Here is a 14,764-nt window from a genome sequence, read left to right on the forward strand (position 1 = left end):
TTCTTCATGTGACGGTAACATCCAACTGGTGTGTAAAATACAGAAAAACAGGACAAAAAAAAAAAAAAAAACAAAAACAAAAAAAAAAAGACCAAAAAAAGACAAAAAAAATCCATGAAAAAGAAAAAGATCAAAAATCCAATAAAGAGCCCGGCCCGGCCCGGCTGAGGAGCGGCTGGAGCAGGGGGTGCCCGGCTGGCAATGCCAAGGATGGGGCGCGCGGGTCGGGGCGTCTCCTTTGCAGAATCCTATTTTTGGGGAGCGGGGCCCCTCGTTTTCTGGAGGCAGCCCCTGCTCTCAGTAATAAAGGACAGTCAGTAACTGCCAGCGTGAGTCGTCTCTGGGATCGGGGGAAGGCGGGGGCCGGATCCTGGGGTGGGAATGGGGGCACCACACCTGGGTGGGCATTGCCCCGACACTGAGCATCCCCCCCCCAGCTCCAAGCATCTCTCCCAGCGTTATCCCTCCCAACCCTGAGTATCCACCCACTATTATCCCATCCAGCACTGAGTATCCCCCCAAAACTCTGGGATCCTGCCGGGATTGGGATCCCCGTGGCGGCTTCAGGGACAACAATGACCCCCCCCAGCCTGCTGGGAGCCAGGTGAGTTCCCATCCCATCCAGGTCTGCGCCGGGTTCCGTGGGGTGGGATGTGCTGGATAGGGACTGGATTTTGGCTCCAAAAGGAAGGAGGAGGCAGGGAACCCTATCCTGTGTCCAGGTGCCATTGTGAAGGCTCCAGTGGCTGTTAAATAATTCACCGAATGCTGGTCTTGAATAAATAAATGAAACTCCAAACGCAGGGATGGCAGGAGAGCCATCCGTGTCCTCCCAGCCCAGGATAAAATCCCTCTGGATCCACCCTTCAGGCCCTGGGAGGGGCCTGAGTGGCCTCCTCAGTGTTGGAGGTGGCAGCAGGGGACAAGGCTGTCCCCTTGCCACCTGCACCCACTCCGGCTCCAGCTGAGCCAAACCTGGGAACTCTGGCATTGCCAAGCTGCCGATGGCATCGGTGCCACCGATCCTGGCTCTGCCTGGGCTCTTACACCAACGCCGGGCTCCTTTCATCCTCCCAAATCTTTGAAAGCGCAGCGATCCCGGCGCTCCTGTTGCACGGATCCGCAGCGATTCCCAATCCCGTTGCTTTGTGCTGGCAGGCAGCGGGAGCAGATGGAAATAGCAGCGTGATCCCAGCTGCGGCGGGGCCACAAACCGTCGCACGCGGGGCCAGGAGAGGAGGCAGGGATATATATAGGGACAGACGTATGGATGATGCACTGCCGGGAGCGGGGACTCGCTGGTGCCAGCGGCCCCAAAATACTCGAGCGGAGCCGGAATCTGTCAGATTCCCACTGACTGCGGCAGCTCCTGGTCCCAGTGTCACCGTGATCGTCACCGGTGCCTGGATCCCGACCCAGCTCCTTGGGAAAAGCAGGGAGGGAGGACCCCCCTATCCCGGGTGTCAGAGCTCCTGGATCTGATCCCAGCCATGGGGACAGGCTGGTGGCATCCAGAGCCACCTGCATCCCAGTTCCTGCCGAATGGATGGGCTGGCAGGGATCTGCATGGAGCTGGTGGCATTGGATCTTGCCTGCAGCCTGGGCTTGGAATGCTGAGGGTCCCTGCCAGGGTCAGCATCCCCGGGATCATGGATAATTCCTTGCTAATTAGCAGCAGTGTCTTCCCAGATAAAGCAGCAGCCGCCTGGATCGATGGCACGAAGGGCTGGGAGACATCCAGAATTCCAAGGGTGGGTTCTGGGATCCTGGGATGCTCTGCCCCACAGTGAAGGGTACCTGGGTGGGAAAAGGGATTGACAGTCTGGACCTGCTGGGAAGACCCGATTCCAAGCTCCTGCTAAGCCCCAAATCCCTGAAATTACCCTGGAGGAGCTGGCACCGACAGCTCCTGCCCATCCTGCAGATGAGGAAGCTCCACGTGTCCAAAATAGCCGTGGTTCCCGCTGTGGAATAGGAAGTGGAGGGAAAAGCCGGCAGCATCCGCCCTGCCGGTGCCGGAGCGGATGTGGCAGCAGCTCTGGCTGCCTCCCAGCCCCAAACCCAAATCCAGGGCCGTTAAAAGCGGATGCGTGGTTTGAAACCTCCAGCGAGCTCCAGACCTCAGAGCCCCGAGCTTCCCACCACACCGGCTCGGCTTGGGGATGGGAGGAGGGAATCGGGATTCCTTGGATGTCCAGAATAAGGAGCTGGTGGTCGCACACCAGGATGTGCTGCTGGGTTTTAGGGATCCCAAATGAACCCTTCCCTGAGGCTGGTCCCCGTCACCTTTCTCTCACACCGAATTCCTTGGATTTGTGCTTTTTATTGCCTGAGCTTGGTCCAAGAGGCACTTGGAGAGAGGAAGAGGGAGGGTAAGGGGTCAGCCCTGGATCTGGTACCTGTTTTGGGACAGACGGTGCCAGGGATGAGCCTCCTCTTCCCACGGAGGCAAAACCCTTTCCAGCTTGGAGACAGGCAGTGCTTAGACCCAGGTGGATTTTCCAGCGGCTCCTTCCCAAACCTCATGGCCAGGAGGAGCCTGGTGGAAAATTCTCTCCCCCAGCCCAATTCCAGCAGCAGGATGAGGGTCTCAGGGTCCGTGCCTTTGTTCCCAAACCTCGAGGCTCTTCAGGATGATGGGACCCATGGAATGGATGCAACCGGCATTGCGTTTCCCTGTGCTGCCCATAGGGACAGGAGGAAAGGATTTTTTGGAGGTGGAGGGGCGGGAATGTCCCTGTGCTTGTGGGGTGGCAGTGTGGGATCACCTCTCAGGACAGGGGGCTGTATCCCAACCCAAGGCACCCTGGGGTAGGTGGGATCACTGCTGGGGGCCCTGCAGATCCAGGACAAAACTCTTTGCTGAATGACACTGATCCTCAGACCGTCGGTTTTCCTTTGTGGCTGCTGAGCTTCCTCCTTTCCCAGCCTGGATGGGAACTCCTTGGGAGGCAGGTGGAGGCTCTGCACCCCTTCAGGGGGACAGCGGCTCACGTTTCCTCAGGAGACCCCGTCAGGGCCACGAATTCCCCCTCCCCATCCTGCAGCCCATCCTCGGGGGATACCGGGGTGGCCTCGGTGCCTTCCTCCTCCTCCTCCTCCTGGCGCTGCAGAATCTGCAGCCGCTCCTGCCGCGCTTCCATGTATTCCTGCGCCCCGTCCCCCACCAGCTGCACTTCATCCCCGACACAGGGCGGCTCCCGGACAGGATTGTGGTCGTAGGACAGGAGGCGCAGGGAAGCGAGGCCGGTGAGGTCCGGGAAGCTGGCGATGCGGTTGCGATCCAGGTCGAGGACGCGGATGTGATCCATGCGCAGCAGCACGGGCGGGAACTCCTGGAAGCGGTTCCCGTAGAGCCAGAGCCCCCGCAGGCCGCCCATGCGGGGCAGCGCCGCGGGCAGCCGGCACAGCCGGTTGTCCCCCAGCTGGAGGCTGCGCAGCTCCGGCAGCTGCAGGAGGGCGCGGGGGAAGTGCGCCAGGAAGTTTCCCTCGATCCAGAGGCAGCGCAGGCTCTGGAGCTGGGCGAAGGCGGGCGGCAGCCCCTGCAGCCCGTTGCGGCCCAGGTACAGGTGTGCCAGGCGGGGCAGGTCGCACACGGCCTCGGGCACCTCCATCAGCTCGTTGCCGTCCAGGGCGAGGGTCCGCAGGTGCTGCAGCTCCGCCAGCTCGTCCGGGACCTCCCGCAGCCCCGCGTCGCTCAGGTAGAGCTTCCGCAGCCCCTGCTGAGCCCACAGCTCGGCCGGGACCTGCCGGCCCCGCACCTCCAGCCGCTGCTCGACGCCGTCGGGGCCCTCGGCGGCCGCCAGCCGGGCCCCGCGCCCCGAGGAGCCTCCGCTGCCCATCGCGCACCGGGACCGGGACCCGGCGGGGCGGGCGGGGCGACGCCGTAGCCATGGCAACGCGCCGCAGCCAATGGGAGCCCGCGCCGCCGGGGCGCAGACCGCGCCCCTTTCCATTCATGCCCCGCCCCGCCGTTCCCACGCCCACCGCGCCCCTTTCCATTCATGCCCCGCCCCGCCGTTCCCACGCCCACCGCGCCCCATTCATGCCCTACCTGTGACCCACCTGAGCCCTACCTGGCCCCGCCCTGTCCCCAAAGCAGGCAGGACCCCCTCGCACCCCAGCATTCCCAGCCCCTTTTCCAGCAGCCTGGCATCAGCGTCCTCACCCTGAACTGGGTGTGGGGTCCCTAAATTGGGGTGGGGGTCCCTAAATTGAGTGTGAGGCTCCCTGGGCTGCGTAGGGATGCCTAAACTGGGTGGGGGTCCTTAAACCGGTGGGGAGTCCCTCTGTGATCCCTCGCATCCCCCAGGACCCTGCAGGGAGCCACCCTTTGGGGCACAGACCCCCTTCCCCATGGCCAGGGAAGACATGGTGGAAACCTCTCCAAGTGTCCCCGCTGCCACGGCTGCCCACCCTGCGGGGTTCGTCCTCGTCCTCCCGCTTCCCACCGCAGCCCTGCCTGGATTTTCCTGCAGCAAATCAGCTGTGTCATCCCAAAGCCGGCTCGGAAAGCCGGAAAGCTGGGCTCGTACAGCCCTCCAGCGGCAGCTGGCCAGGTGACAGCCCCCGACCTCCCAAAAACCCTCCTGCCAGCTGTTGGGATGCAGGAAATCCCCAAAACGAGGGGGTAATCCAATGGCATCGTGCGCAAAGTCTTTATTTCTCCCACGGGGATTTGGGAAAAGCCGAGGATGGACTCCCGGGATGCGGCAGCACGTTTTTGAGGGGGGTCACGCCAGGGGCTCATCGATGCGCCACAGGCTGGTGGGGTGGTTGTTCGTGCTGAAGCCGCTGGGAGGTGGGATCTGGATGCCCTCCACGGATCTCGGCGCCCAGGCAATTGGAGCCTGCGCCCACCAGCCTGGAAAACCCAGGGGGGAATCGGTGAGGGGGGTATCCACTCCTCCTGGGGGCTGCAATCCCCCCCCCCCCAAACTCACCTGGTGCTATGGGGGCCAGTGGCGAGAGCTGGGTCAGGTACTTGTTGTGGACAGTGGCGTAGGACAACGGCTCCTGAGGGACGGAGCGGGTTGGGGGCGTGGTCCCGTGGGAAAAGGGAGCGGGACAGGGGACAGGGCTGCACCCACCTTCCTGGAAGTGACTCCCTTGGGTCCCACTCGGAGCTCCGGGGGGGCGAAGGGCGGGGGGTGGCCCATGGCAGGCTGGGGCTGTGTGGGGACACAGGGATGAGATCCTGCTCATTCCCATGCCCTGGCAGCTCCCACTGCCTCAGAGCCCACTGGGAGCACTGGGAGCACTAGGACAGGATGTCCCCTGCCCTTGCCACTCCCTCCCTTTGCTTACAGAGGTGCACATGGAGGGAAAGGAATCCATCCGAGCATCACTGAAGTCGAGCTGTGGGAGAGGAAAAGTGTCCCCTGGGGTGCTGAGGGGTGGGGGGGACAGGGGACACGGCGGGGACAGGGCTCACGGGCTGCTCTGGCAGGGTGAGGTCACTCCTGGGGGCGGTCCCGGTGAAGCCTGACAGCTCCGTCGTCCTCTGTGGGACATCTGTGGGGAGCAGATGGAGCAGGGATGTCCCCTGTGCCCCCGGGCCTGGCATCACCTGGATACACCCGCCCCGCTGTGCTGGGGGGGTGCAGGGGGTCTCCAACACTCCCCAAACCTCCTGAGGTCTCTGGGACCACTGGCACCCCAAAATCCCTGGAGTTGGATGCGGCCCTGGGACCACAAATATCCCCAAAACCTTCCTGATGATGGAGCTGGACTTGCAACCCCCAGGACCCCAAACCCTCCTGGGGATGGAGGTTTCCTGGGAATCCTAACACCCCAAAACCCTCGTAAGAACGGAGCTTTCCCCAGGATCCCCAGGACCCCAGAACTTCTTGGGAATGGAGCTTTCCCTGTGATCCCAACACCCCAAACCCCTCCTCCTAAGGACAGAGCTGTGTCTGCGATCCCAACACCCCAAAACCCTCCAAGGATGGAGCTTTCCCTGAGATTCCCAACACCCCAAAACTCTGCTGGTGATGGGAGCTTTCCTGGGATCCCAGGACCCCAAAACCATACCTGGCTGGGCAGGAGCGGCACAGCGGCTCCAGGTGCCGCGTTCCCTGGATGCTTTTGGCACCCTCATCTCCCCAAAACGGAGGCGGGAAAAGGAGAAGCCAGCGGGATAGCAACACTCCAGCTCATCCACACAGTGCGGCAAGATCCTCTGGTAGGCAGGGTGCGCGAAGAGCTTGAAGTCCTCGGAGGTGGTGGACACGTCGGTGTCCTGGCTGCGGCAGGAACGGCCGTCATGGAGCGATCCCAAAACGTGCCCCCCCTCCCCCCCAGGCTCCAGGAGCAGGGACCTACCGCTCCACGAACGGGGAGATGAGGGACGAGACCGCCGCGTAGTTGTTGGCGACGTATCCCGAGCCGGAGTGGACACCGAGGAGGGGGTGCACATCCCTGTCACCGGGGGGCTCCGCCCCCAAAACGCGCCCCCCCTCGAGTTTTTGGGGTACCCCCCTGGGCCTCTGCCCAAAGGACGCCTCGTAGGTGGTGACATAAAAGCCCATGAGCTCGGAGGGGGGGCCCCTCACCACGGGGAATCCCGTCCCCAACCCCGTGGCCGGCGAGTCCTGCGGCAGGGACGGCATCCTGGCACTGGGAACGGCCCCCTGGCGCCGGGAACGGCCCGAGGCACGGCCCTACGCCATGGCTGGAGCTGCGAGGCCCGCCCGCAGGGCAGGCTGTGGAATGCGACTCTGTCTCCTGGTAACGGCGACAGTGCGGGAGGCTGTGGCTGGAGGGCACCGGGAACGTCCCGGCGTCTCCAAGCGGGACCTGCGGCGCCCGCCCCGGGGCGGGGTCACCAACTGGGGCCCTGGGAAAAGGGGCAGGTGGGAATCGCGAATATCAGTGAGGTGGAATGTGCCGCAGCAAGCTGGGAATGTCTCCGAGGGCCCGACCCCGATGTCACAATGCAGGGCCAGCAGTCAGGCAGGGCCGGTAGCCACGGCTTTATTCAGCATTCCACGAGTGTCCGAAGGCTGCTGGAAGAGGAGGAAAACCGCGGGGAAGGCGGGAACGTCAGTCCGGAGCCCTGTGTCCTTCCACTCCTCCAGGGAATGGGGACAGGGGCGGCCCCTCCCTCAGCGTGGCGGCTCAAACAGATATTCCAGGTCCGGCTGCCGGAGCCTCTGCTCCCTGTTCCTGTTTTTGGCGAATTCCCTCAGCATGGCCATCACGTCGGTGTCGAATTCCGCCGGCGTCGGCTTCGCTTCTGAGGGGAAAACAGGGAGAACTCAGCTCCGTGCTGTCCCAAAGTGCCATCCCGGTGTCCCAGGGCGTGGCCACACGTACCAGTGGCCCAGTAATAAATGTCCCAGTCGTTACTGGGCTCGTTGATGAGGCGGTCGTAGCGGTTCAGCTGCTCCTCGCTCATGCGCGCCAGGTTTTCCTTGGCAAAGAGGCTGGAGAGGGGTGGATTGGGATGGGATGAGCAGGAGATGAAGGAAGAGCTGGGACATGGCAGCCAGCTCGACGTGATCCTGGAAAACACGGACCCCCAGCCTGCTCCCCCTCACCTCAGTGGGTGGGAAAACACCAGCACAGCATTCCCAGAGAAGCTGTGGAATCTCCACCCCTGGAATCCCCTTATCCAGCCTGGATAAGGGCTTGGAGCAACCTGGTCTGGGGGAAGGCGTCCCTGCCCACGGCAGGGGGTGCAGCTGGGTGATCCGTGAGTCCACCCCAAAGCATTCCAGGATTCCATGTGCTGGTTCACATGAGATATTGGGAAGAGATTCTTCCCTGGGAGGGTGCTGAGGCCCTGGAATGCATTTCCCAGAGAAGCCGTGGCTGCCCCATCACTGGAAGCGTTCCAGGCCAGGCTTGGAGCAACCTGGGCTAGTGGATGGTGTCTTTAAGGTCCTTTCCCACCCAAACCATTCCAGAATTCCACGATTCTATGAGTCTAACCTCTCCTTCAATCCCAAAATCCAACTGGCCCTGTGTTCACATGTCCCAGGATTTACGTACATCCTTCCCAAAGGATTTTGGCTCACTGGGCTCTCCCGGCTCATTGGATCCTGAACCAGCAACATCTTGGAGCGATTTACCCCGAGGACTTTCGCACCACCTCAACAAACTCCTCCCTGCTCATGGAAGCACCTGGAACACCCGGAGCCGAGCCCACCTGAGCAGGATGCAGTTTTCCAGCATCCCCCTTTTCCTGCTCTCGTACAGCAGCCGGGCTCTCTTGGTGTCCAGCGGCTCGTCCGGACGCTCCTGCCAGGGGGGGAGCGGGATCTCCAGCACGTCCTTCCCGGAATCCGTGGGGGAATCCCCCCGGTAGCCGCGCTGCGGGACCGGCGGCCGCAGGAGGTGCCGGCGCAGGGAGCAGAGCTGGAGGGAGCAGGGAAAGCACAGCGATGTCGGGCCTGGGAGTGCCAGCAGAGGGACCCCCGAATCCTGCTGGACACGAGTCCCAATCCCACCCCCCCAAACTCTGCTGCCCACATCCCATAAACCCCCCCTTTTCCCCCCAAAATCCCCTTTTGTCTGCTCGGACTCTCCTTCTCCCCTTTTTCTCCACTTTTCCCCCCAATACGCTAATTTTTCCCCCATTCTGCCTTTCCCTCAAACTCACCCCTTTCCCCTCCTTTTCCTTCCCCCTTTCTCCCTTCTTTTTCCCCTTCCCCCTTTTCCCGCCTTTTTTTCCCCTTCCTTTCCCCCCTTTCCCACTTCTTTCCCCTCTCCCCCCTTTCCCTCCCCCTTTTATCCTTTTCCTCCCATTTAACCCTGTTTTTTTCCCCTCTCCCTCCTTTCTCTCCCCTTTTATCCCAGTTTCTTTCCTTCTCCCTTCCCTTTCCCCTCCCAGTTTTCCCCCCTTTCCCCCCACCCTGGCCGCCGCCATCTTGGCCGCGCGCCGCTCTGGCCGCGCCCCCTCCCGACTCGATGGTGCGGGGCGGGGCGTGCCGGAAGTGGGCGTGGCCACGCCCGGAAGTGGGCGCGGCGGCGCTGGCGGTGAGCGCGGGCGGCGCGCGCGGGGCCGGGATCGGGGGAGGGGGGGCCCGGGGTGGGGGGGGCGCGACCTATCGCGACATATCGCGACCCGCCGCCCCCTCCCCTCACATCCCCCCTGCCCACAAACCCCCCAGCCCGGGCCCCGCCGCTCCGCAGGGCCGCATATGGCGGGGACGGGGCGGCGCGGGGGGTGGGGAGGGGGGGGGAGTGGGGGATCCTGGGAGGGGGGAAACAGGGATTTGGAGGGGGGGCAGAAGGATTTCGGGGGACACGGGATTTGGAAGGAAATGGGATTTGGGGGGGGGCACAGGGATTTGGGGAGCAGAGGGGATTCAGGGGGACACGGGGATTTGGGGGGGGACGTGAGATTTGAGAGGCAGAGGGGATTTAGGAGGTAGAAGGGATTTAGGGGGGCACAGGGATTTGGAGGGAGGAAGGGATTTAGGGGGAAGAGACGATTTGGGGGCACACAGGGATTTGGAGGGAAGAGAGGATTTAGGGGGACACAGGGACTGGGGTGAGGAAACGGGATTTGGGGGGCACAGGGATCTGAGGGGACACCCCCAGCGTGTCCCCAAGGCCTCACTGTCCCCCTGCCCCGTCCCCGTCCCCCCTTCCCAGAGCACCTTCCGTGTCCCGGCTCCGCCCGGTCCCAGCCCGGGCTCCCGCTTTTCCCGCCTCTGGAAATATGTCCGAGGGAGTGGATCTGATTGACATCTACGCCGACGAGGAGTTCACCCAGGTGAGGGGTGGGATGGGGGTGCAGATCTCCCCCCCCGCCCCCCTTTTTTTTTTGGGAAGAGATCCCAGTGTCCTGCACCTCATCCCGGTGGAAGATGCAACTGGTGTGGCTGGGAAAAGGGAAGGATCGTTCCCGATCGTTCCCAAATCTGGGTGGCTGCCACCTGCAGCTGTGATTAAAGGGTTTCCCTGTGGGCTGTGACACTTGGCTGGTCACGGAATGTTTGGGATTTAAGGGTTTAGCTGTGTCCTGGTTGGAAAGATGAGGAATTCCAGCTGGAAGAGGCACTTCCAGGGAATTACACAGTGAGGGGATGCCGAGAGCCAAACCCATGGGATCACCCAGGCTGGGAAGCTGCGCGGGGACTCGCTGTTCCCGTGCCGCTTGTCCCATCCCAGGAATATCTGGGATTCACAGGAGGAAATGATGAAGGAAGGGGGTGTTGGAGGAGCAGATTTTAGGGAGTTCATGGATGTGGGAAAGCAAGTGTGAAGGCAGATGTTGGAAAATTAGAAACTGCCACGGAAAGCCTGCGAAGGGAAGTTGGCAAGAGGAAAAGTCATGGAAACTGGAAGCGAAGCACCAGGAGGAAGGAATCACCATGGAGAAAAGAATTCTTATGAGCTCCTGGAGGGATGAAGAAAAGCTTCTTCTGGATATTGGGTGAGAATATCCCACGGAATTTCCTGGGAAGAGCAAGCGGCCGGAGGATTCTCAAAGCTGGAATGATGATCCAGGCCAGTGTCGCTCCCTTTGGGATGTGTGCCAGGAGGAAACCCAGAGTGAGTCCACGGTGGGATCAAAGCAGTGGGGAGGTGCTGTGGTGTCCCTGCAGCACTCCAGGGATGCCAGTGTAATTCCAAATCCCACAATCCCATGTGGTGATTCCCACTAACAGTGCCCGGCCTCGTCCCTGCGCACCTCCGCTCACCATGCATGGATCGGGAGCAGGAGAATCCCTAAAATCTCCCAAGCTGAAGCAGAACTGAGGGATTCCAAGGGATTCCTCCTCTTGCCCCTCCTTCCTATTTTTGCTCTTGACTTTCTGAAACTTCCAGGCGGGAATCTTCCAGCCTTGGGCTGTGTCCAAAGGCTCCTGGTGGAGGTGGGAGCGTGGGAGTCAGATTAACCAAACACTGGAGCTTTTTTTGGGAATGAACACAAAACTACAGCTCCCTCTTCAAATCCTTCTTTTATCAGCTCCGTGGAAAGAGCTGGATACAAAAGTTCAGGGAGAGGGAAAAGGGTTGGATTTTGTGGATTTCCCCATTTCCACGATCCTTGGAAAGCTGTGTGCTGAGCATCCTTCCCTGTCCAGCTCCCAGCGGGATGTTTGCAATTCCCTGACCCTCAGTCTCCAATAGAAATCATTGTCCAAACTGCCTGGAATCCAAAATTTGGGAGCAGAACCTCTGGTTTTTATGGTACAGCAGCTCCCGGGGCATGGATCCTCACCAAGTGACTTTGTGGGATGAAACACGGCACAATCCAGGCGAGGAACTGGGATCCATAAAGAACATAGCACCTGCTGGACACTCCAAATTAAATATAGCCCTGGACAGAGTGGGAATTGGGAGGCAGATCTAGGACACGCTGGAATTCCCAGCTCTGGAGCTTCCTGAGCTTCCTCTGCCGAGGGGAGGGACCCAACATGTGGGAGCTCCTACCTTAAAAAGGGTTTTTTCCCAAAAATGAGCGAGTTTGGGGTGCTGGGCATGGTTTGAGGTGGGTGTGCAATTCCCACGTTGGATTTTTGGGAAGCATGTGTTGCCAAGGAGCGAGAGGCTCATCCCTGGAGGGCATTTGGTTTTCCACTGCTGAATTCCTGCCCTCCAAATTGGGAATTTCTTCCTGGTGGCAACAGCGTCTTGTCCTGTTGTGGGGGATCCAAGTGGGCTGATCCTTGGGATGTGCTGGAGCTCAGTTGGGGGTCAGATGGGATACTGAGAAGAATTTCTTCCCTCTGAGGATGGTGAGGCCCTGGAATGGATTTCCCAGGGAAGCTGTGGCTGCCCCATCCCTGGAAGTGCTCCAGGCCAGCTTGGACGGGGCTTAGAGCAACCTGGGCTAGTGGAAGGTGTCCCATGGCAGGGGGGTGGGATGGGATGATCCTTAAGGTCCTTATTCCAAACCATTCCACGTTTCTGTGAAATCGGAGCCCATCACCCTGGTTTTTGGGATTGCCCAGCCGAGGGGTGGCCGTAATTCCCAGCTGTGCACAGACCCATTTGGGCCTTAAACCTTTGGACTCGACTTGGAAATTCGACTTGGGAATTGGGACATCAGGTTTGGAAACAGCAAAGGAGCCTTCCCGAGCCCTTCCCAAGCCGGGATCTCACGGCGTTTTCCCGGCAGGACCCGGAGTTCAGTAATGCTGACCAGATGGATCTGTACGACGACGTGTTAGCAGCCAGCTCCCAGCCCCAGGAAAAGCGTTCCAGCAGCTCGGAAGCGCCTCCAGAGATCCGTCAGGAGCCGTCTCCCAAGCCCAACAGCAAACCCCCGGCCATCCTGTACACCTACAGCGGGCTCCGGAACAAGAGGGCCGCCGTCTACGTCGGCAGCTTCTCCTGGGTGAGTTCATCTTCCCGGGAAATTTGGGATTCCTGGTGAACCTCGGAGGGGCTGCTGGGCTCTCTAGGGGACTGGCAGGGATTTTGAGGGGGCTGCTCCTCCTCAATCCGTGTTGTCCCAGTGTCCTGAGCTGGATTGTGAGCTGGGCTCAGCTTTGTGATCCTCAGGGAAGAGGGATTTGTATCCCTGAGGAGCTTCTGGGCTGGGGTATCCGCCGGTGCCTCTCCGGAGCCGGCACTTCGGGGTGTGCTCCCGCGTTGCCTTCTGCTCACAGATGCAGGGACAGTTTTGGGAAGGCTCTGTCTTGTCCGGAGAACGTGGCTCTATTATCCATTCCCAAGGATGATTTTAAGCTCTCTGGGGGTGACATTCCTCAGGTGGGTGGGGGACACTGGGGACACACAGATGGACACCAGCCTGTTCCCTGTGCCCTCAGTGGACGACTGACCAGCAGCTGATCCAGACCATCCGCTCCGTCGGAGTCTACGACGTGGTGGAGCTGAAGTTCGCGGAGAACCGAGCCAATGGCCAATCCAAGGGGTGAGAGCCCATGGGATTTGGGCTGGGAATGGCGGGAGCCAGGCTCTCACCGCATCATCCGTTGTTTTGTGGAGGGTGAGGGAGCAGCCGGCGCTTTTCCTGCCTGGCACAGGGGATTCGTGGAGAGTCCCAAAGAGCATGGAAAAGCGAGGAGGGAGCGTGGAACGGCGGGATGGGATCAGGAGGAGGGTCCTGGGGGGTCTCTGCAGCGGGATCAGGGCTGAATCCCCCTCTCTCCTGCACAGGTATGCGGAGGTGGTGGTTGCCTCCGAGAACTCGGTCCATAAACTCCTGGAGCTGCTTCCCGGGAAGATCCTGAACGGAGACAAGGTGGAGGTGAGGCTGGCGACCCGGCAGAACCTGTCGCAGTTCGAGGCTCAGGCTCGCAAACGTGAGTGCGGCGCCGGCGCGACGCGGGCGGGGGGTTCCACCTCACACACGTCCCAAATCCCCCCCGGATCAGCTGCCAGGCCCAGCCCAGTGAGCCCTCGGGATGGGGGGAGACCCTGCCAGGAGCGTCTGGGGGTTGTTTTTCCCGTTCCTGAGCCGGATTAGCTCCTGACCCGAGTCTTTATGATCCCCTTTTAGGTGCTCCCACACTGCGAAGATCCCTCGTAGCCTCCTCCTCCTCCTCTCCAAACTGAATGGGCTTAAGCTCTTCAGGCTCTCAGCATAGCTAAGACCCTCCATATCTATTAGTAGCTCCTCTCTGGATCTGCTCCAGAATTTTTCCATCCCTGCGGAGGTAAGGTGCCCAACACTGGAGGAATATTCCAGCTGGGGCCTGGCCGTGGGCGTCCCTCAATGGCGATAGGTGGTCCTGGCCTCACTCCGCAGTGATGCGACGGGATCCGCAGGGATTGTCCTGGCAGGAGCGTGTCCGAGGAGGTCTTGGCCAGCTCTGGTCGTTGTAGCTCCCTTGGCATGTTTTGTGCAAGGAAACCCCCCCCCCGCCGCTTCCCAGCAGAGTTGCTTCGCTCCCTTCCTTTGGCTCCGGTGCCCGAGGGGATCGGCTGCTTGGTGCTTAGGCTGTGTCCCGACCTGCCCTGGAGTTTTGGTGGAGCAGGGAGTGTTCCCTGGGCCGAGTTCCGGCTGCCCCCAGGGCACAGCGGAGTTCCCATGCAGCCTTTGGCACCGCTGGGAGCTGTGGCTCCTGTCACACCCCTTCTGTCTCATCCTCGAAGCCTCTTTGGATAGAGCAAGGCTTCTTGTCCCTCTTGCAGTGCTGAGTTTTCCTTCCTCCGGCAGCAGCTCCGTTGCTGTCAGCACTTGGGTTCTGTCCCCTCGTGTTCCTCCACGCTTGGGCCTTCCCAAATCCATGTGTGGATCTCAGGCTCTCCGGGTCTTTGGATGCCTTTGGGGATCTCTCACCATTCCTTGCGGCTTTTGGCTCCTGTCCCTGTGACCTGCCTGTCCCCAGGGCGCCGTGCGGGGTCCTGCTGGAGAGCTGGGCCCCTCTTGGAAAAACACATGGAAGCGGAGGCTACGTGTGACCGGCTGGATCTCTCTCTGGGCACCTCCAGCCCTCCGGGGGTGGGAGGAAGAGGAGGAGCAGGAGGTCTCGGAGACCTGGACGCCCTCCAGCTGCACCTCACAGCTCTTTCCCCGTGCCACTTCCAGGTGTGCCGCCGCGGGCCCACTCCCGGGACTCCGTGGACGCGGTGGACGGCCGGGCGACGCCGACGGAGAACGCGCTGCCCCCCGCCCGCATGGAGAAGCCCCCCTCGGTCCTGTCCTTCTTCAGCCGCCCCCCCGCGCTGCCCCTCATGGGGCTGCCCCCCCCTCCCATGCCCCCCCCCGCCTCCCCTCTCCTCCGCTTTCGGAGTCCCTCCGCCTCCTCCCGGAATTCCCTACCAGCACCTGCTGCCGCCGCCGCCCCGGCTGCCCCCGCCCCTGGCCGTGCCCCCCCCGGGGGCCGTGCCCCCC

At 61.4% G+C, this 14,764-nt stretch overlaps 4 protein-coding genes across 4 annotated transcripts; 1 reads left to right on the forward strand and 3 right to left on the reverse strand.

The window, feature by feature from the left end:
* Positions 1–1,840: 1,840 nt before the first annotated feature.
* On the reverse strand, positions 1,841–3,927 carry LRRC10B (leucine rich repeat containing 10B). The gene has a single exon (XM_042022622.1). The coding sequence runs from the start codon at positions 3,840–3,842 to the stop codon at positions 2,991–2,993; it is 852 nt and encodes a 283-aa protein (XP_041878556.1). The 5' UTR covers positions 3,843–3,927; the 3' UTR covers positions 1,841–2,990.
* Positions 3,928–4,644: 717 nt separating this feature from the next.
* On the reverse strand, positions 4,645–6,854 carry LOC121661949. Its single transcript, XM_042022623.1, has 7 exons — positions 6,325–6,854; positions 6,034–6,245; positions 5,435–5,514; positions 5,308–5,358; positions 5,091–5,171; positions 4,944–5,016; positions 4,645–4,864 (listed from the first exon to the last, which is right to left on the reverse strand). The coding sequence occupies exons 1-7, from the start codon at positions 6,609–6,611 to the stop codon at positions 4,734–4,736; spliced, it is 915 nt and encodes a 304-aa protein (XP_041878557.1). The 5' UTR covers positions 6,612–6,854; the 3' UTR covers positions 4,645–4,733.
* A 96-nt stretch (positions 6,855–6,950) lies between these two features.
* SDHAF2 (succinate dehydrogenase complex assembly factor 2) lies at positions 6,951–8,944 on the reverse strand. Its single transcript, XM_042022628.1, has 4 exons — positions 8,858–8,944; positions 8,153–8,361; positions 7,318–7,427; positions 6,951–7,237 (listed from the first exon to the last, which is right to left on the reverse strand). The coding sequence occupies exons 1-4, from the start codon at positions 8,870–8,872 to the stop codon at positions 7,107–7,109; spliced, it is 465 nt and encodes a 154-aa protein (XP_041878562.1). The 5' UTR covers positions 8,873–8,944; the 3' UTR covers positions 6,951–7,106.
* On the forward strand, positions 8,911–14,764 carry CPSF7 (cleavage and polyadenylation specific factor 7; the record flags this gene model as incomplete). Its single annotated transcript, XM_042022673.1, is given in 7 exon segments — positions 8,911–8,982; positions 9,604–9,724; positions 12,080–12,298; positions 12,735–12,838; positions 13,084–13,229; positions 14,459–14,627; positions 14,629–14,764. Coding segments are annotated over 6 exon segments (828 nt in total), but the record flags the coding sequence as incomplete, so codon positions are not given.

Source organism: Corvus kubaryi, unplaced genomic scaffold (assembly GCF_017639235.1).
Source record: "Corvus kubaryi isolate FWS band 111438036 unplaced genomic scaffold, C.kubaryi_AGA036_p1.0 37219, whole genome shotgun sequence".
Taxonomy (NCBI): domain Eukaryota; kingdom Metazoa; phylum Chordata; class Aves; order Passeriformes; family Corvidae; genus Corvus; species Corvus kubaryi.